Source organism: Aythya ferina, assembly GCF_964211825.1.
Source record: "Aythya ferina genome assembly, chromosome: 21".
NCBI lineage: Eukaryota > Metazoa > Chordata > Aves > Anseriformes > Anatidae > Aythya > Aythya ferina.
In genome coordinates, this window is record NC_140319.1 from 5,554,670 (window position 1) to 5,574,532 (window position 19,863).

Below are 19,863 nucleotides of genomic sequence, written 5' to 3' on the forward strand. Positions count from 1 at the left end.
CCCCTGCCTCCCCAAAAAAGCCTGGGCAATCACGCAGAGCTCCTGGCCTCGCAGCAGCCCCCGCTCCTCCCGTTCCCTCCCCACGTGCCCTGCTGAGCGTCCCCTCCATGCTCGGTGGAGGTTGGGGTGGGAAGCAGGCACGAGGTTTTCCCCCTGCGTGCCCGGCTGCTCTCCTCCATCCCGCGCCCCTCGAGGGGGCAGCCAGGCTCTGATCATCCCTGCAGCTTTTTTATGGCTTCCTGAGCCCCCCCCCCAAGATATTGGGGTCTCCCCGGCATCGGGAGGCATTGTTCTGGGGTTGGGGGGGGCAGCACAGGCTGCAGGCTCCCCTTCGGCAGCAGCCAGCACCCCCTCGCTCCGCGCAGCCAGGGAGGTTTGGAGACAGCACCAGGGCTGAGCTGGCACTGCCTGGGGACCCAAGAGAAAATCCCCGAGGACACGGGGGGGGAGGAAAGGACGTGGACTGAACGAGGACACAGCGAGAGGAAGGATGTGGGGACAGACAGGGGTGAGATGGATGCAGGCGCAGGCACGGCGCGGCCCCCGTGGCGAGGAGCAGTGGGGCAGGCAGGGGGCGGGGGGCCAGGCAGAGCCCCCCCCAGCTGCCAGCACGGCCTGGGGGTGCTGGTTTTCCTCCCCTGCTGGGCACAAGGGGATGCAGGCGCAGGGCAGGAGCACGGTTTGAGCCCTCTGGAGCTTGGCTGCGTGCAAGAAACCAGCCTGGAACGGGGACACCGGTCAGGCTGAATTTGGGATCTTGATTTTTTTTTTTTTTTTCTCTTTGGGGAGTCCCTGCCAAGTCAGAGCTTAGAGCGAAGGAGGATGATTCGGGCACGGGGTCACTGCCTGGACCCTGCCTTCCCACCCATCCTCAATTTCCCTGAGGCTGAAGGGTTTACGAGCAGTTCCCGAGCACCAGGAACCTCTCTCGCCCTGAGACGCTGCTCACACCTCCTGCTTGTGGGCCCCTGGAAACCAAAACCAAGCACCCGTACCATCAGCACATCCCCCAAACACCCACGGGGCAGCGTGCTTGTATGGAGAAAGAGCCCAAAATGTGGAAATTTTGTCCTGGGGAGGGAGCAAACGGGAGCACGGGGAGGTGCCAGGGCTGGGGCACAACGCAGCCCTGACATTTGGTGCCCTCCCTAAGCAGAAAACCCTCCCCGAGAGGTGGCACTGGAGGCTCCTTCACAGCCCAAAATCAGCCTGTGAAGCTCCCCTGGGTGCCCGCAGAAGTCAGTGGGGTTTTGGCACGGGTGGATGCAACGAGGAGCTAACCAAGCCCCTGGAGCTGGGGACCCCGAGCTCTCCTGCAAGCCTGGGGCTGGTGAAGGGGAAGAGGCTCCGAGGCTGCGCACAGCCCCTGGCATCACACCCAAAGGGCTCCACCACCAGCTTTATGGGGCTGTAACAGGGTTTTCCTGGGGGAGAACCCCACGTGAGCGCAGCCAGCTCCTCGGTGCTGCCAAGAAGGGGCTTCGCTGGGTGCTGGGGGGGCCACCCCAGCGAGCGCAAATCGCCGCGGGGAGCAAGGGGACGAGCGCAGGAAGGAGCAGGAGGGAAAAGGGGGGAAAAAGGAGAGGGAAAATCAACCGGGAGCAGTCTAGGGTGATGGATCGGCCAGAGCGGGGCTTTCAGAGGAGGGGGGGGTCTTGAAAAACCCACTCTCATTAAGCCCTAAGGGTCAAGGCACAGCCAGCAGCAGCCGAGCCCCCGCTGGGTGTCTCCGTCGCGGTGCGGGGTAAGGGGATGGGGGCGAAACCGGGGGGACCTCTCCGTCCCAGGGGCTCTTTAGCAAAACTGGCGAGGGAGGGAGCGGCGGGGAGAGGCCAGGGCTGCCACTGGCTACGGAGAAGGGGAGAAAGCCGACCTCCTAGCAGAGATGTCCGGGTAGGGAGCAGAAGGGTGCTGCGAGGACACAACTCCTTCCTCCGCACAGGCAGCGCTGTAAAACACAAGACACAGACGAAAGAGGAAAGAGAGAGAGCGGAGGGGAAAGAGAGCAAAAAGAGAGGCAGGGAGGAAAAGACAGATGCAACTCCAGAAAACCTTCCCTCCGCCTCCTGTCCGCACCGGCCTCAGCCCCAGCCCTCCTTCCTCAGCTGCCCCGACACGGGGTGAGAGCAGGGAAGGATCCAAAAGAGGGGCTGGGCTGTTGTGCTTGGCTTTGCCTCTTTGCCTTTGCTGCTGGAAAAGGCCACGGCTGGGCTTAAGAGGTGGGGAGGTGGGAGAGGTTCCAACGCAGCCCCCGGGTGCCCCCTGCATCCTCCAAAATAATAAAAAATAAAAAGGAGCTGTGGACACCTCCGTGGGGGCTGGGGCATCTCCGTGTCTGCTCCCACTGCCTGCTGGCCTCGCTCCATGAAGATCGTGTCCAGGATGCCAGCCGGGGAGCAGGGCAATTCCCAGCAATTCCCCCAAAATCTGGGGTGCCTTCCAAGCCCAGCTGAACACGGCAGCCCCTCCAACACTGGCCACGGGCAGCTCACATCTTGCTTTGTCCCCATCCTCCTCCCACAGCAGGGACGAGGGAGGCAGAAAAGCGCCCTGGCTGCCCTCCCCGTGCAAAGAACCAGGGGACCTGACTCAGAAGCATCCAAAAGCCAGAAAGATGCTAAAACGGGCGATTCAAAATAACAGTCATCATTACGCTGAGTGGGATTTTGGGAGCCTGACAAGCAATTTTCCAGCAGCTGGGCCTGGCAGGATTAAAACGGAGCGCGGGAGCGCAAAGCCAGCAGAACAGACCCAAAAAAACGCCGGGCGGCCTTTCCAAGTGCTTCAGGAGGGTTTGAAGCCCTGATCCCTTAAAGAATATCAGCTTAGGACGACGTCCTGAACCTCTGGCGAAATCAAAGCCAGGCTGAAACCACTGGCCCTTCGACCTCATGCAAACCAAGCTCGCTGCTCGACCTTCTTCATTTTTTTCCATGCAAAAATCTTAAAAAATAAAAATAAAATAAAAAAATCGGATGTTCCCAACGTCCTAGGGCCCTGAAACCCCCTCCTATAAGATCTGTTTCCATTGGGAAGGTCAAAAGCTGCTCGTGGAGATGTGACAAAGCCACGCTGAGACCTCCGGAGAGCGGGAGCGCCGGGGCCGGATCCTGCGGGAGAGGACCTGGAGCCGAGAGAGGTGGGCATGGAGGGGAAGCATGGCAGGAGCTCGGGGTCTGGCACTACCCTGGGGGCGAGGAATGAGCGGGGTGGGCTGCGGGGGGACCCACACGGCGATGGGGACGTGGGGGGTGGAGGCGGTGGATGAGAGGAGCTGGCGGATCCCAGCGAGCAGAGCGGAGAGAGAGATGAGAGCGAGGAGGAACACAGAAAAAACACACACAGACACGGGACACCGGGCTGCTGGAAGGCAAAAAAAAAACCACGAGGAGCCGCTAACGGGGGGTGGCCGGCCGGCCCTAAAACCGAGGTGGGCACCCAGCCACACCACTTACCTGCTGCGCCCCGGCACCGACCCCGGGACGGGGTTGCCGGGACGGGAACGAGAGGTGCGGGCGGGCGGCCCGGCGGCACCGGTGCTTACCACAGGGTCCGCTGTGCTTGACGGGGACGGCAGCTTTCTGCTGGCACTCGGCTTTCTGGCGCTCGCACTCGTTGCCGTAGGTGCGGCCGTCGCGGGCGCAGAGGGGCCGGTAGGCGCCGTGGCAGGAGAGGCGCTCGCAGGAGCAGCGCGCGGCGCCGCGGCGGTTCAGGCAGACCCCGTTGAACTTGCACTCCTCCTTGCATTTGTCTGCGGGGAGGGAATTCGGCTGCCGGGCTCGCCTCGAGGATGGGGAGCGCGGGGAGGTGGGTGGAGGGTGAGTGTTCCCGTCCCCCCCCCAAGGGGTTGGGGTTACTCACCCTGCTGCTGGCACTGCCCCGATCGCACCTTCTGGATCTCCAGCCCCCGCAGGGCCCCCGAGCGCCCCATCACGCACTCGTTGTCGTACGTCACCCCGTCGTCCCCGCACACCGGCTCCCGTTTCGGGGGGCAGTTTTCGGGGCGGGGGAGCAGCTCGGCTCTCCGGGTGCGGGGGTTCACCCAGCACACGCGGTTCATGTCGTTGAGGATGCCCTTGCAGGGATCTGCACGGAGAGGAGGAGGAGGAGGAGGAGGAGGTCAGGCACGCTCGAATCCTGCCCAAGGAGGTGCTTCCAAAAAGTCCCCCCAGCCCCCACGCACCCCTGGGTGTCCACCTTGGGGTTCAGGGTGCCGGTCTCCCCCTTAGGACCCACGTCTTGGGGGCTCGTGTCACTCAGAGCCGCTCACTGGGGACACGCACCCTACCCGAGGTGACCACGGATGGGATGAGCTGTTTAATTTTTGAGCGTTTCCAACATTTTAATCCTGTTCTATGAAATCCCTGAATTTAATCCCTGAGGAGCTGAAAGGAGCCGTGATGCTCCGAGCCTCCCCTCTTACCCCAGAAACCAGGAGCACCCAGGGTGCCACCAGCCCCATCCCGCCTCCCACTCGCACCCCGTCGCCCTACGTGGGGCTGAGCAATTGATTTCAGCTCTGCAGCCTGCCCAAAAACACTTCCACGCCTTCCCCCGGGGACAAACGGGGCCTGGCACGTTTCCTGGTGATCTCACGGCTTCCCTAACGAGCACGGTTGCTTTTAATTAGCAGCACCCATCGCCAGACAAAGAGGAAGCAGCATCCTCGGAGCGGCAGCACCGCCGGATTTCCCCCCCTAGGACCATGCCTCAACTTCTCCTGGCGCACACACACAAAAAAAGAAATACGTGATGCCCACCGGGGGCTGGGGACTCACCGCAGGCTCCGTCAAACTTCTTGAAGACGTTCTCCTGCTTGTCGCAGGCGTGCTTGTTGAGGTCGCACTCGCTGCGGTAGTCCTTGCCGTCGCTGCCGCAGACGAGGCTCTCGGCCACGCCGCTGCAGGACGCGGGGCAGACGCACTTGGCCCCCTGGCCGTCGGCCGAGCGCACGCACGTGCTGCCGAAGCTGCACGTCACCTCGGCGCAGGGGTCCTTGGAGCCTGGGGGAGGACAGGGGGTGAGCATCGCCGGCGTTTCCCCGACAGCTGCCTCCAAAACCCCGAGCGTCCTCCGCTTGGATCCTGGGGGGATGCTGGAGCGAGCACCCAGCCCCGGAGCTGCGGCATCCACCCCGGGGATGAGGATGGGGAACCCGCAGCAAGCAGGGACGGGGAGCTCAGCCCCTGCTCGCTGCACCCCCAAACCCCCTCACCGCCAGCCCCTCGCCCTCCACGAGCCCCGAGAGCCTCCTGCTCCTGCACGAGGGTCCTCGAGGCACCTCCGCAAGCCGTAATTAGAGGAAGAGCTTAAGGAGCAATTTCCTCCCCGCCAGGGGATTGCCAGAGTTTGTTTGCCAGCTCCTTTTTTTTTTATTTTTTTTTTAAATTCATCACTTTTTCACGATGATGATTTTAAATAAATCACCCGGCGCTCTCCCCTCCTCTACCCAGCGCCCCGGCAGGGGGGCCGGGTGCGGATTTCTTGCAAGCCAAGCGCGTGCCGCGTGCGAGAAAGGTCAAGTTAATTTACTCGCAGACGAGGAGGCCGGGGTCTCATTTACACAGCTCTCTGCTCCCAGCTGCTGAATGCCAGCCAGGGGAAGGGCTTTTATCAGCCCACCCAGCCCGTGCGCACGCCGCCGCAGGGGTGAGGCGCGGCGGGGAGGCTGAGCAGGCTGCGAGGGGGCTGCTCCCAGCGGGTCTCCATCTCCAGAACACCCCCGGGACGTCACCGTGCCTGCTTCTTGCACCCTGCTGGTGTTTCTCTCCTCAGCTTTTCCCCACGGGTCCGTGCCCAGCCACCCAAGAGCATCCCCAGCACCGGAGCACGGCCGTGGGGTGGGAAGCATCGCCGACCCGGCACCCCCCTCGCCTCCTGGCCCCAGCCCCGGCGCGGTGCTCACCGCAGGGTCCCTTGCTGATGACCTTGATGCGCCTCTGCTGGTTGCACTGGGCTTTCTCCAGCTCGCACTCGTTGCTGTAGGTGGAGTAGTCGGAGCCGCAGACGGGAGCCACCACCACGGGGCAGGCGGTCTTCTTGCAGACGCAGGAGGCCTGGGAGGGGTCGGTGGGGCTCCTCTCGCACACCGCCCCGAACCCGCACAGCATCCCTCGGCAGGCTGGGGACACAGACGGGGGACCCCTGAGGCACAGCACGCCCGAGACGTGGGGCAGAGCCCGGCTCGGGGGGCTGCAGCTCACCGGGGACCAGGTTGGGGATGGCAGAGGATGCTCCGGGCGCAGGGCGGGGAGGGGGGTGCCATCTCCAGCTGTCCCCTCGTTGACACCCAGGGGGAAAAAGGGACGTCAAGGGATGGAAAGGGAAATATCCTCGTGTGGGACGCGTCGCCCTGCACACGCTGCTTTATTTGGTGCTGTTTATGCAAAGCAGCACGAGCCCGTGGCTGGAGTGTCTCGGAGAGGAGCCGCACGGATCTCTTATCACCTCCGCTAATCAGAGCAGCCAGCGCAGACCAGTTCAGCATCTGAATTGCAAATGCAGCAGGGAACGGCGTTTTTACGCTCGGGGGAGGGAGGGGATGGGTGTCCCCAAACCCAGCTGGGGCAGGTGAGACCGGGAGCAAGAGACACCCGAGCCTGTGCCAGCGCCGCGCACCCCGCGCACAGCCTGCGTTGGAGATGGAGCCTGACCTACATAATGGCAGAACCAGGAGTCGTAAAAGGCAAAATAAAACGAGCCCGACAGTGGCTCATTTACACTTCAATTCCCGGGCATTTGCCTTCGACCGCCTTGAGATTTTGAGCTCATATGCACAGCAACAATGCGCCACTAAGAGACTAATATCATCAAATAAAGAAGAACTCTCTTTCTCTCCTGCCCAATATCTAAAAGCAATTTATCATTTTTATGAAGCGCTCTGGATAGTCTCTCCCGCTCTTGCCATTGCTGCTCTTTCTCTCTCCCTTCTGTGTTTTGTTTTTTTTTAATAGAGATAAGCCTGTTGAGCTCTGAGCTCTGGAGGTGCCGGGGAGGACAGGGAGGGATGCGAGCAGCAGGACCCATCCTGTCCCCATGGAGCAGGAGAGTGACCAACCTTTGTTGTACCCTGATGAGGAGCTGGAGGGCAGCTGGAGGGCCTGAAGATGTGCCCAGGGACATCAAACCGCCCCATGGGCAGTGCCTTCCCGCACCGTACCTCAATTTCTGCCCCCAAAGGAGCAGTGCCCACCAGTATCTGCAACCCCCCACCTGCTTTGCACCGCGGTGCTGTCCCGGAGAGATGGAGCAGGGTTAAAAACACAACAGGAGCCCATGGGTGCTCTGCCCGGCCCTTCGGGTTGCGCCAGCTCCAGCATCACGCAGACAGACCAGGAAAACCAGAAGGGAAGGGTGCCCAAAATTTTCAAGGAGGTGGCACAGCTCGCACATCCCTCTCACTTCTCCCTCTGTCCCCACCGTGCCAGCAGTGAGGTGTCCCCGTCAGACGGGACTTCTGGAGGGGTTAAACCCCTGCCAATGGTCTCAACCCTTCTCCGAAGGACCTTTGGGGGTTGTTAATTTGGATTTGGAGCCAAACTCTTAGAGCGATCCGCGTTGTACTTGGGTCGCCCATGCGTATTTAAGGGCTTGGTTTGAAGTGATAAAAGCAGTGGTGAAAGACAAAAAGGCCACAAAGTCAATGGGGCCAGGTCACAGAAGGAAAGCGGATGGTTTATCAGAAACGAGGTCTCTGCCTGCTCCTCCACCTGGAACCACGTTCCCAACATACAAACCAAAGAGGTGATAAAGGGCATTTATTCACCTCCCGGCCCTAAGAGGGAGGTAATTCCCATTCCCGTGAGCTCCATCACCACACACCACGGGCTGCCAGGCACACAGTGCTCGGGGACAAAGCTCTGGGTGTCCCCAAAGCCACCAGGGTAGCACAGGGTGGGGCGCAGCGGGGCCAAGCACTGGAGCACGCTGCGGATGGGGACCCCGCATCGCTGATTTTCCGTCCTCGGGCCGAGAAACAAAGCAAGACACACACAAATGCTTCAAACCAGAAACAAATCGTGATGGGCAAATTGGCTGTTCGGGTTTCTTTCCCTTCTAATCGCCACCAATGCCTCCGCTGAGGGAGCCTGCTCGTTCCCAGCAGGAGATTTTTAAAGCTCGCCCACCCAACACCGCGATGCGCTCGGGTGGCGCGAGCTCAGAACTGCCCCGAATAAACCCAAACGCCTCAAATCCCCTTCCGTGGGGTGGGAGGTTGGGATTGAGAGGGGTTTTCCTCCTTCCAGGCACCTCGAAGCTCTCGAGGAGCAGCCCCAGTGAGGTGTCTGTGCACCGCTCAGCCGGGCGGAACAAAAGGCAGGGCTTGGCTCGCTGCAACCGCGCCGAACGGCAGCCAAGCCCCGCTCCATCTCCGAGCAGCACCGGAGCAGAAATAGGATAATAAGCAATAACAACAATAACCGTAATAACAATCATAAGAGGTGCACCTGCTGAAGAGGAGTGGGAGAGCAGAAGGTGTTTGGGACAAATAAGGCAGGCTGAGCCAAGCAGCGTGGTGCCCGCGGGAGGACAGGGCGCGAAGGAGGAGGGGGTTGGAGCTCAGCTCAGAGCTCAGCTGGGATGCACGGAGGAAAATGAGGGGTTTTTCCATCTGCTGGTTAATTGGGGAAGGGGAGAGGGCACAGCCAAAGCGTTTACCCTTTGCTCTGAGCGGTGCAAAGCAGGGGGTGGCACCTGGAGGGGTTTGGGGAGCGGGAGGATGGGGGCGCACACACAGAGCCACCCGTGGGAACGCCTTGGTTCTCCTGTTTGCAAAAAAAAAAAAAAAAAAAGAGACGTGGATAATAATAATCATCAAGTCCCTGATGTCAGTAGGTAAATAACTTGCTGCCAGTAGTGGGGATAAATAGCAAGCTGCCTTTGTCGAGTGCTTTGAGATCTCGAGGTGAAGAGCTCTGCCTAATAAGCCCCGAGCGTTCGCATTACGTTTACGATTATTGTTATTAAAGTGGAGAAACATTTTAATGTCAAAATTGCTCTTTTCCACTGAGCAGGGAAGAAAAAGAAACCCACACCGGAGCAGCAGCGTGCGGGGATTGCTTCCTGCACCCCCAGGTCCCCCTCACATCCCCGGGGTGATGCCTGCAAAGGTGCAGGAGGCTGCACCCCACTGAGCGCCACCGCGGGGACACCCTGGTGACGTGCCACGTCCCCAAACCAGCTGTCGTTGCCAAATGCCTACATGGCAGAGGTGAAGCTGCCTTCATGGGGCAGGCAAGAAGAGTTCACAGCGCTCCTGAAGCAAATCTCCTCCTGGGGAGGGTGGTAGGGCTTTGGGATGGCGGAGCCCCCAGCCCTGGGGGCATTTTGGGGAGGTGGGGATGTGGCACTAAGGGACATGGCTCGGTGATGGGACACCGTAGGTCAGGCTGATGGCTGGGCTTGGTGGTCCTGAAGGTCCTTTCCAGCCCCTGCGATTCCAACAAGGCACTGAGGATACATTTTGAAGGGGCTGCCGACACGAGCACGGCGGCAGCAGGCGCAACGGCAAAGGGCGAGAGCAGATGCACCACAAATCCCCGGGGGCTTCCGTTTGGAGACGGGAGGACGCCCCACCGGGGGATCTCAGCGAGCAAAAACCCTCCGTGGGCCAGCACGAGGACATCACGGACAAAAATAAAAAACAGGACAGGGGGGAGCAAGCCCAAAGCAGGACCGAGCTGGTGCCGGGATGGGAAGGGAGGCCGGGGCCGGAGCGGTGCGCGCGTGTCGGGGCGGCGAGGGCCGGCATTAATTCTGCATGAGCCCGGCACACGTTGCCATGGAGATCGGCGAGGCTGGCGCTCCCGCCGCGCCGCTCATCTGGTGCGCATCGACTGCTCGCCGGGCCCCCCCCCTCTCCCCGCCAGCAATATTAATTACGGCCCCGGGAGGCGGCACGGGGACGGCTGCGCTCCCCTGCGCTGGGCACGTCTTCGTGGGCACCAGGACGAGTCACCAAAGCACCCGAAGTTTCCCAGTTTGGAGAAGGGAAGGTCCTAAAGAAGCAGGGAGAGCGGCAGGTGTCCCGTTTGGGAAGCCCTGTGATGCTCTCAGCTCACCGAGGAGCGAGCTTGGACAGCTCCGGATATGAGACAGCTCTGGGAAGCCAAGCATCTCCTCCAGGACCACAGCTGGGGGGCTCAGCACCTCCAAACCCACTCCTGGGCAGAACCCCAGCAGCTTGGTGCCCACCAGCCCCAACCTTTCAGAGCCCAGCACCCGAAATTCCCCTTCTTGAGAGCCACCAAAACATGTGCTGAGCGCTGCAGCCCCAGCTCCCCACCTGGAGCAAAGAGCCCGGCCCCGGGGGGCAGAGGAGGGGTGGGGAGAGCCGACCGCACGCTCCCGTAATTAAGAGAGGAGGGGGCGGCGAGAGGACGAGCTTTGGGGAGATCTGAAAGCAAAATCTCGTGCTGGAGGCAGCGAGGAAGGTGAAAGTGGTGCCGGGGGCGGGCAGGGCAGGGGGGAGGTTAAAGCATCGCCTCCTCGGGATCTGAAACATCAAAGCCGCTCTCGCGAATCCAACACCATCTTAAAAGGCTCCCTCATTAATCTGTCACCAGCCCCGCTGCGAGAACGGCTCCGAGCAGCTCCAAATCAGCTGGAAGGATTCATCAGCACACAGGGGAGAGGTTGGGGAGGAGCCCTCGCAGCGGGGTCCTGCCCGTCCCAGCACACGGAACCCCCCCGGGGAGCTGCACGGCACCAAAACCTGGAGCCCGACGCGCACCCCGGTGGGACGCACAGGGGAGAGGCGAGGGGAAAACACCTGGGGATGGCTCCGAGCTGCTCCCACCCTCCTGCTGGAGCAGAAAGGGGTGTTTACAAGCTGCTCCCACCCTCCTGCTCCAGCAGAACCGTCTGTTTACAAAGCAGGGAGATGAGAGGCGAGGAGGCTGCAGCCGGCTGGGTGCCTGCGGGGAGGACGGCTCCTCCCCAGCCGCAGCAGCAGGTCCAAAGCCTGTCCCCATCTGTGCCACCCGGCCAGCACAGCACGCTGCCCTTTGCTGCCCTTTGCTGCCCTTTTCTGAGGCTGCAGGCTCTGGCCAGCCCTCGTGCAAGGTCTGCGTGCAGCTTGCTGGACCCACGCTGCTGCTCCTTCCCCCTCCCAGCCCAGCAGCGGGCACCCCCAGCATCCCCAAAACGCGTGGCCACGTGTACCAACAGCTCCTGCTCTCAGCCAACACCTCCCCGGCACCAAAGCAGGTCTGTGTCACCCCAACCCGGGGACACACTCCTGCAAAAAATAAAATAAAAGCAGCGCTCGCAGGTCAAGGCGCCCTCGTGCAGAGCGCAGAGCCCGGCCGTGCGCGCTACCTGGGGAGCTGGCAGCGAGGCACAATGAGACCGAGGGGGAGAGAAGAAAAAGCAGCTCCACGGTGTTGTTTCTTGGTCACCAGGCTCCGAGACTAAATGGCACATCCTGGGAGACACCAGGCAGGAATAAGGGGGCAGCAAGGTAAATTTAAGGGATTGCAATCCTAGCCAGGAGCTGATTTAGGGAGAAGTGGCAGCACCTGCGAAGGTGCCCCCCATCTGCTCCTCCTCCAATGCTTAAGCCACCTGACGTGAAAGCACAAATTGATCCCCAGGAGAAAGCTCAAACTTTGCTGCAAATGGAGAGGAAAATGCTCTCGAGAGAGCAAAAGTGGTGCCTTAGCTGCTGCCGCCTCACCTGCCGCTCAGCTGTTTGAGCTGTGCTTAGCAGCTCTCCTCTCTCCACAGCAACCCTGCACTGCTCCGACCTGCCCGGGCTGAGGCAGGAGCCACGGCCGCATTTGGGGTGCTCAGGGGGGACGCGCCAAACGTTTCGGGTCCCCACGGTGCTGGCGTCCCCATGGGATGTCCCCTCCTGGTGCCTCCGCAACCACGTCGAGCGCTGCGCCCCTGGCCTGGCACGGCACGTTGGGGTGGCATCGCTCCATCCGTGCTCAAAAGAAAAACGTGTCCAGCCCTCTCCAATGTTTTCAAACCCATCAGGATGGGACCTGAGGCTTTCCCCCATCTGCTTGGCACCCGCAGAGGTGCACGGATGCCAGCAGAAGGTGGCACACCCCAAGCGAGCCCTCCACAAGGGACGCTTGCTAGAGGAAAGCTCTGGTTGACCCCTCACCAAGACCAGGACCATGCAAGGGGCACGGTGGGGCTGAAATTGCTCTCCCTGAGCAACCTCCCGAAAGAATTGCACCTCCTGCACGTGACCCCACACCAAGGGATGCTGTAGAAAGAGCTCCAGCCCCTCCTCGCAGATGCTGGAGGAACGAGGAGCAGGGGTGGCACCCTCCAGATCCTCGCCCCGGGGGGTGCAGGAGGGCGCAGCCACCCCGCACTGCACCTGCCCCAACCCCAAAAAAGCCACAGCCAGCCTTGGGGGGGCTGCGGCTGAGCCAACACCGCCCCCGCTCCCCCTGGTGCAGGGAACGGAGGAGCACCAACCAACCCCAGCTACTCCAAAGAGCACCCAACAAACACCCCCAGCACCTTACCAGGCCACCTCTTCGCCCCCCTACCCCAAAAAAAAAAAGCCCCCCAGGACCACGAGGTGCATGAGGATGCGCCTCACCTGGCCAGGCAGCGCTTTCCCCATCTCCACCGGGGACCTGAGATTTTTGGGAGCCTGGCATCTGGCTGGGCCGGGCTGCTCATATTTTGGAGCCCCGAGCTAGGAGTTACACCTACGTGCGTTTTTATTTTTCGCTTCAGATGTCTCCACCGGTCCAATTATAGATTAATCACATTTTATCTCGCATCCGTTTCTCCCCCGCCTCCCTCCCCGCCCCCATCGGCGAAGGGAAAGAGAGAAACAAACGGGTTATTAATTGGCTGCAGCTCTCGGCCGGGCTCTTATCTGGGCACATGAAACGAGGGAGGGTGGGGAAGAGGAGGTTGAGGATCCTGCCAGCAGAAGGCAGGGCATTTTAAGCCCGATTTTCAAAGAAAACACAGCTCGCAGGGCGCCGTCCGCTGAGCACATGCTTGGAGCACGGCCTTGGAGAGCAAAACTCCACGAGTGCGGGGATCTGGGGGGTTTTGGCGAGCCGTACCAGGCAAGGTCAGCACCTGGAGGACTGCCTGGTGCTGTTAAGAGGGGATGGGAAGGCTGGGGAACTGTGCTCCTGGTGCTGGAAAAGCTGGCGCCGCCGAAATCCCTGCTCTCCAAAGCACACCCCTTGGCGCAGGGCGACTCCTGCCTGCTCAGGTGCCACCACGAGCCTGCAAAACCCACCCCGACCCCTTCCCCAGCCAGCCCAGGACCTGCTGTGTGCAGGGAATCGCCACGTCCCCATCACCCACGAGGTGGGCATCCCTCCCCACGTGTCCTGCAAGGGGTCTCGGGGCAGGGAAGGATGCGGCTGGCTGCCCGGCCACGTGCATAAAACCCACTAAGACACCGAGGGGATGAGCACAGCACAACCCCAGAGCTCAGGTCCCTTTCCTGAGCCCCCACAGCCCCAGCAGACGAACCAAGAGAGCTGCTGGAGCACCTGGAGCTCCCCACCTCCTCCTCCAGCCCTTCCCCAGCTGCGGGACGGGCTGCTGCAACACGCAAGCAGCAGTGCGAGGAGCGGGGCTGTGCCATCCTTTTTATTCCGAGGGGAAAAAAACCATCCCCGGGGAGGGCGAGGGCAGGGAGCACTGCACCGTCAGCTGCTCTGCGCCGGGCACAGAGACTGCAAAATAGATCACTGGGTCACCGAGGCTCCAGGACTTTGCTTCTAGGGGAAGCAAGCTCCAGCGGGCTGAAGGGGGGTACTCACCATCTCGTGGGGTCGGCGGGGTCTGGGTAAAATAGCTATTGGGCTTGTCTGCAAAGAAAAAAAGAATGGGGCAATCAGTAGGGTTAGTGGACACGGCGCCCTCCTCCCCCCAGCCTCGATTCGCGGCTCTCCAGTGGGTTTGGGGCTGGGGTTTCATCCCCACAACGCCCTCCCCGTGCAGGGAGCACATGCAGCAAGGAGGGAGCAGCCCCGGGAGCCCCGTCCCTGCCGCTGCCATCGGAGGAGGAGCCCTGGCAGCAGCCCTCCTCGGTGCCATTTGGCCAGGGCTGCAGCACAAACCCCGTGGTCCAGCGCCGGGGTCGAGCAAGGACAGCAGCGAGGGGGAGAAACGGGGGGAGAAAGGGGCAGCAGCAGCTGAGACATCCCCTGGATGGGGCTGGAGCAAGGTGGCACAGCCCAGCCCTCTGCTTTTGGGAAAGCAGAGGGGATTTTTGGGGGCAGCTGGCTCCACACACCCTGCCACCCGGTGCTGAAACGCCGCGGAGGGAGCGCTGCGCTCACGGTGCCAACGCCAGGTCGTGGCAGAGGGTGCGCGGCTCCTCACCGACCCGCTTCCCTCCTTACCTCCTGCGCCCTGCTGCGGGCAGGTCTTTTTAAAACCACCCATTTTGCCACTTTTCCATCACGCACAGGCGGGCAGGCAGCGCGCCCCAAAGCTGGAAGATCCCAGCTGGGTGCTGGGGGCTTGCCAGCACCGGGGAGGTCGAAGGCGCCGAGGGCGAGCACCCGCCCGTGCCAGGACGAGGCCACAGCGCAGCACCAGCAGCTGCCAGCAACACGTGGGTGTGCACGACACGTTTGGCCACGCCAGGGAGCGAACCAGCAGCCTAACCACGGGGAAAAAAAGCCCCCCCGTCTCACCCCGACCTCCTGCTGCTCCTTCCTGCCCTCCCTTCGCCCTGCCCTCCCTCGCGGCCGGGGTGCAGGACACCTACAGTTATTGAGGAAGAGCAGCACGGCAAATCCCAGGGTGGAGGTGGCCAGGAGGATGAGGCAGATGTTGCAGGGGATCATGAAGTACCGCACCACCAGGGAGACCTTGTGCTGGTACAGCCGGTCCCGCTCCAAGGCCCCCGGTGCCATGGGGTACTGGCAAGCCGTCATGCTGGGCCGTCACGCCGCGGGCCAAAGCTCAACCCGCTGGCGACCCATCCAAGGCAGAGCAGCCACCAGGCTCACGCGGACGCCCTCCGGCCCCGATTCTTTGCCAGCTGCAAGCCCCAGGCGTCCCCAGAGGTCCCCATCCTCCAGGAGCAGGAGGGCGAAGAGGCTCGGCGGCGCTTTCAGCAGCAGGCGGCTGGCCCCACGTTGGCCATCCCGGCTCCGAGCGCGCTCCCGAGGGAGCCCTGTGCCCCCCTGCTCAGCAATCCTCCCCCCTCCAGCCGGGGGGGCGTTGATCCACGGGTGCCGAGGGGCAGCAGCAGGCTGAGCAGCGCCGAGCTGAAGTGCCAAGAGCTCAACTTGCGCTGCCGGGATGGGGACGGGGTGGCACGAGGGAGCTGGGGGGGCACGCCGCGGCACCCCCGCGCACCGCTGCCTGTGAGCGGGGCTGGGAAAGGAGCAGTAGGAGGGGGACCAGCACGGGACCCCCCTCTCCGCCTCCGTGTCCTCCCAACGGGAGGCTCAGCCTCCGGGCTTGCTCTGGGGACGCCGCCGCCGCTCCTCCGGGCGCGATCCGGGCGCCTCCTGCAGCCGCAGCTCCTCGGGGTGGGCGCGCCCGCGATCCCCGACCCCACGGGGAGGGTTTCGGGGGGACCCCAGCAGGCTGCAGCTCCTCTCACGGTGACTGCGAATCCATCCCCGCTGGGCTCTGCTTTCTCACGGAGCAGCCGGCGCTCAGCTCTCCCCCGCCGCCTCGCCAGCTCTCCGGCACCCTCCCAGCCCTCCGGCGAGCAGGAAGGGGCCACCGCCTCGCTGGTCCCCCTCCGGGGGCTGTCACCTCGCTGGCAAGGAGCACGCTGCTTGCTGTCACCTCCCAGGTGGCCGGGGCGAGCCAGCTCCCCTGCTCACGCCGCTGTGACATGCCAGTCCGTGGCGGAGAGGTCCCCGTCCCTCACCGAGCCGGGCATCAAGAGAGCACCGAGCGCTGCCGGGGGGAGCAGCGGCCGCCTGTGCCCGGTGTGCGCCGTGACAGCTCGGGGACCCGATCCACGGAGCCAGACAATGAAAGAGCCAGGGGAATTAAAAAAAAAAAAAAACAAAAAAAAACACCAAAAAAAAAAAGCCAAGTCTGCGTCCCCGCCTGCCCCACGCCCTGAAGTTTCTCCGCCTCGCTCCGCTCCTGCGAGCCCAAGTCCCTCCGGAGAGGAGCAGCCGTCCCTCCCCGGCGCTGTGCCGCCGACAAAGGGGGGATGAGGAAGAAGAGGAGGGCGAGGAGGAAGGACGCCGGGGCTGCTCGCCTCGCCCGTGCCCGCGGTTGAGAGCAGGAGGCTCGAACAAAGGCTGCGGGCAGCGTTCTGCCCCCGTGGTTCCTCGCTGGGCAGGAGCACAAAGGCGGTGGGGAGGACGTGGGGGGACCTCAGCTCGGGTCCTCGCCCCCCGCCACCGCTCCACGGCCACCTGTGAGCATCCCGCCGCTCGCCCCGCAGGAGGTGGAGCGGGGTCCTCCTCGCCCTGCTCCCCAGGGAGAGCACGGGAAGGGATGAGAAAAAAAATTAAAAAATAAAAAAAAAAAATCCCCCTCCTCCGCCTCTTTCCCCCCACCCCCTTCGCCTTTTCATTCGTGAACTAAAGATGTTGGGAGAGGCGGGGACTGCGCTGTCAAAACTCATTATGCCTCCCCCGGCAGCGCCTCTGCCCCGCGCCCCCCTCCCCGCTCTCTGCCCGACCCCCAGGACGGCGGCGGGACTTGGGCGAAGTGGCCAAAGGAGCAGAGAATAAAAAACGGGGATTGGGAAAAATAAAAAAAAATAAAAAAATAAAAAAAATCAGGCGTTTTTAAGAGGTGTGTTCCAGGGAGGTGGAATTATCCGCGCTGGAATGCTCCGAGATGGATAAAGGGGACCACACGTGGCCAAAATGCTGCCCCCAGGGGCTCAGCCCCACTGTGAGCACCCAGGGGGTTTTTTGGGAACAGCACCAAGGCTGTAAGGACCCGGCAGGAGCTGGGACCTGGTGCACACCCTGGGCTCACCAGCTGGGTGGGGTGGAGGAGAGGGAGCACGAGAAAAAGGAGGTGCTGGGACGGGGACGCACGGTCACCGCCTGCCCTGGGCAGGATGCGGCCAGCAAGGGGATGCCGAGGACAGAAACAGGGCTGGAAACCAGAGGGCACGGCCAAGAGATGCGTTTCTGGAGTCCAGCAATGGGGTAAAAGCAAAAAAAAAAGCAGGGCAGGACAGCCCCCAGCAGCACCAGGTTGCACCCGGAGCGCCGCGACCGTACTCCTCAGCAAAGGGGCTGAGCTCCTCCACGCAACGCAGCAGCTCTGGATATTACAGAGAAATCCCCCCCCTGGGGATTTCTGGAGCAGCACACAAGGGGCTGAGCCCTTCCCAAAAAAACGGGCAGAGCGCCCTGGCTCTTTTCTCCTGGGTCACCACGCCGCACCCTGAGCTGCTCTCAGCATCCTTCCCGTGCGCACAGGTGCCAAAATCTCCTGCGTTTGCATCTCCCCTGCGTTTTTACCCATAGCAGATCAGCCAAGACAAGGAGCAGACACGAAAACAGCTGAGAGGGTGACAAAGGGGAGACAACATCAGCTGGGAGCTCGTCCCTATCCCCCCCACCTCCCGCCCAGCTTTCTAACTGAAAGCGTTCGGCACCCGAAGGGCTCCGCGTGGTCACCAAGCAGCCTCTGGAAAGGCTGCTGCTGTTAACGGGGTCATTTCTGGGCTTTCCCGGCGAGGATGTCACAGCTGCTGCCAAAATGCTGCAGGAGGGGCTGGGGAGGGGGCAGGGTCCTGCTGCTCCGAGCCCAGTTTTGGGGCAGCACAGGGCTGGGGGTGTCAGTCCTGGTCCATGCGGGTTGCCCTGCGCACCCAGAGGATGCTCACCTGCAGCTGGTGGGGCACAACCCTGCGGTTCCTTGGGAAGAGACCACCACCAGGACCCCTTTCATTCCCTTCTCCTCCACACTTCTCCATCCCAAAAGCCAGCTCCTGGCCCAAAAAACCCCAAACCTGGCACTGTTTGGGGCTCGGGCTGACAGCTGTCAGTCCGTCCCTCCCCACCAGAGCAGGGAGCCCGCACCGAAGCCCCCGGCTCCTGCCAGGCTGAGCCCCTACCCGGCTCCCTTCTGGCTAATCCCATTAGGCAGGGAGCTAATTGGGATTTATCTGACAGCACCCAGTGCCTCCAGGGCCATCTCGCTCTCCCTCCTGGGGAGGAGGAGGAGGAGGGAGCCCGCGGAAGGCGCTCGCTTCTCTCCCTTCCCCGTCCCCTCCTGCAGTTTTCCAGGCTAATTACCGGCATTACGGCGAGCCGGGAGAGGGAGGGGGGAGAAAGTGGGGATTTTAATTATTTCATTTAACACTTGGCAGGACCCGGCTCGGCTCCTGCTGAGCAGAGCTTGGAAATAAAGAGCTTTTAAACCCTGTCAAGGGGAGAAAGGGGAGGGGGGGAGCGGGTCACAGCCCCGCCGGCCACGCTCCGAGCATCCGTCTGTGCGCACCCCTCCGTTAACCCGTGCTCCCCCCCAAAAAAAAAGCAGGGAGCCCATTTCTCCTCAAGTATGCAACAGGGAACGGGTTTTATGGAGCCTCTGCGACCTCGCTTACCAATTAAAAACCAAATTAACACGAGGTGTGCCCGCAGAAACCCGAGGGTGGCTCCAGCACCCATGGTGCTGCCCCGAAGTGGGTGCAGAGCAGAGCAGGATGGTCCTGGGAGGGAGGAGATGGGGCTCGGTGCTACAGCCCCCTGACCCTAATTGAGGACAGGGGCCTGCCCTGACCCTAATGAAGGACATGGACCTGGGAGCCCCCCCCTGAGCTGCACCCAGCTCCCGGCGCACCACGGGCACCAGCAGCAGGCAGCTCCTCTCGCAGTCTCACACTGCCACCTGCCGCCCTCACCAGCTAAATTCGGGCTGTGCATGGAATAAAGGAGCCCTGGCCAAGCTGGGAGCACTCACTACACCCCAATTGATATGTGGTAAGGGGGCAGGATGGAGGGGGTGATCCCACAGCAGCACGAGGTGGGGAAGGAAAGGAAGCCTGCTCCACTTGCTGGGGGGCAGACAGCATTGAAACGCTTCTGGAAGCGTCATTCTGCCCCAAATTCCCATCAGCCGGAGGCTGCTGCTGCTTTTCCAGGACAGCATCAGCTCCATCCGCCAGGGGAGAGCCCTGCCCGGCTGCTGGGAAGGACCCGGGTGAGCCGAAATCCTCCGGGATGCGACACTGCGTGGGGCAAACGGGAAAATAACCAGGAAAAAAATAATAAAATAAAATAAAAAAATGGAGAAAGCAAGCTCCAGTGAACAGCCAGGAGGCTAAAATTAGCGGGTAGCGCTGGCACTCTGGTCACCTCCCCGCAGAGGAGCCAGCTGCCACCGAGTGCTTCCAGGCAGCGGGGGACATCCCTCGGCTGGGGGCACGCTTCGGGCAGGTTTTTTCACCCCAAAAAAGCAGCACTGGCTGGATTTTAAAGGAGGAGGGATGCAGGCCCAGCTGCGTGTTGGCTCACACACACCCTCAGGAGGCTCCGAGTGGATTGGGAAGGCACAGGAAGCCCCCAAACCCCCCAAAGGAGCAGCCCCTCGTCCTCCGAGCAGCACAAATCCCGCGTGGGGGCTTGGGTTTGTGGTGGGCACACACGAGGGGGACCCCAGGAACCCTTTTTCCCCTCTGTTACGCAGGGATAAAAGCCAGCAGCACCCAGCCCGCGTGCTGTCAGACACATAGAGCTCTGAGTAACTTTACACCGGGTTGCAAACAGCGAGTAGCACCCAGCCCATTGTGGGGAGCAGGTCCCAGCTATGGGATGAGCAGCAATAGGGGCAGAGCAGCAGCGTGCAGTGGCTGCGAGCATCCCACAGCTCTGAGAACCAGCAGGGGATGCTGTCGGCTTGGCTAGCATCTCTCCTCACCGCTCCGCACCCAGAGAGGCGCAGGGTGCAGGCGGCTTGCAGGAAAACTTT

General features: G+C 62.1%; 1 protein-coding gene across 6 annotated transcripts in view; it reads right to left on the minus strand.

The window, feature by feature from the left end:
- AGRN (agrin) overlaps positions 1-19,863 on the minus strand; it is a 75,063-nt gene that overhangs the window by 24,665 nt on the left and 30,535 nt on the right. For 5 of the 6 annotated variants that reach the window (XM_084494994.1, XM_084494993.1, XM_084494992.1 and 2 more), the window contains 5 exons: positions 13,761-13,808; positions 5,906-6,121; positions 4,779-5,003; positions 3,862-4,086; positions 3,545-3,751 (listed from right to left, as the gene is read on the minus strand). In XM_084494994.1, coding sequence (XP_084351120.1) covers positions 3,545-3,751; positions 3,862-4,086; positions 4,779-5,003; positions 5,906-6,121; positions 13,761-13,808 — 921 coding nt within the window. Of the gene's footprint in view, positions 1-3,544; positions 3,752-3,861; positions 4,087-4,778; positions 5,004-5,905; positions 6,122-13,760; positions 13,809-14,716; positions 15,438-19,863 lie in introns of those variants that run through there. The other variant, XM_084494995.1, reaches the window with a different exon arrangement.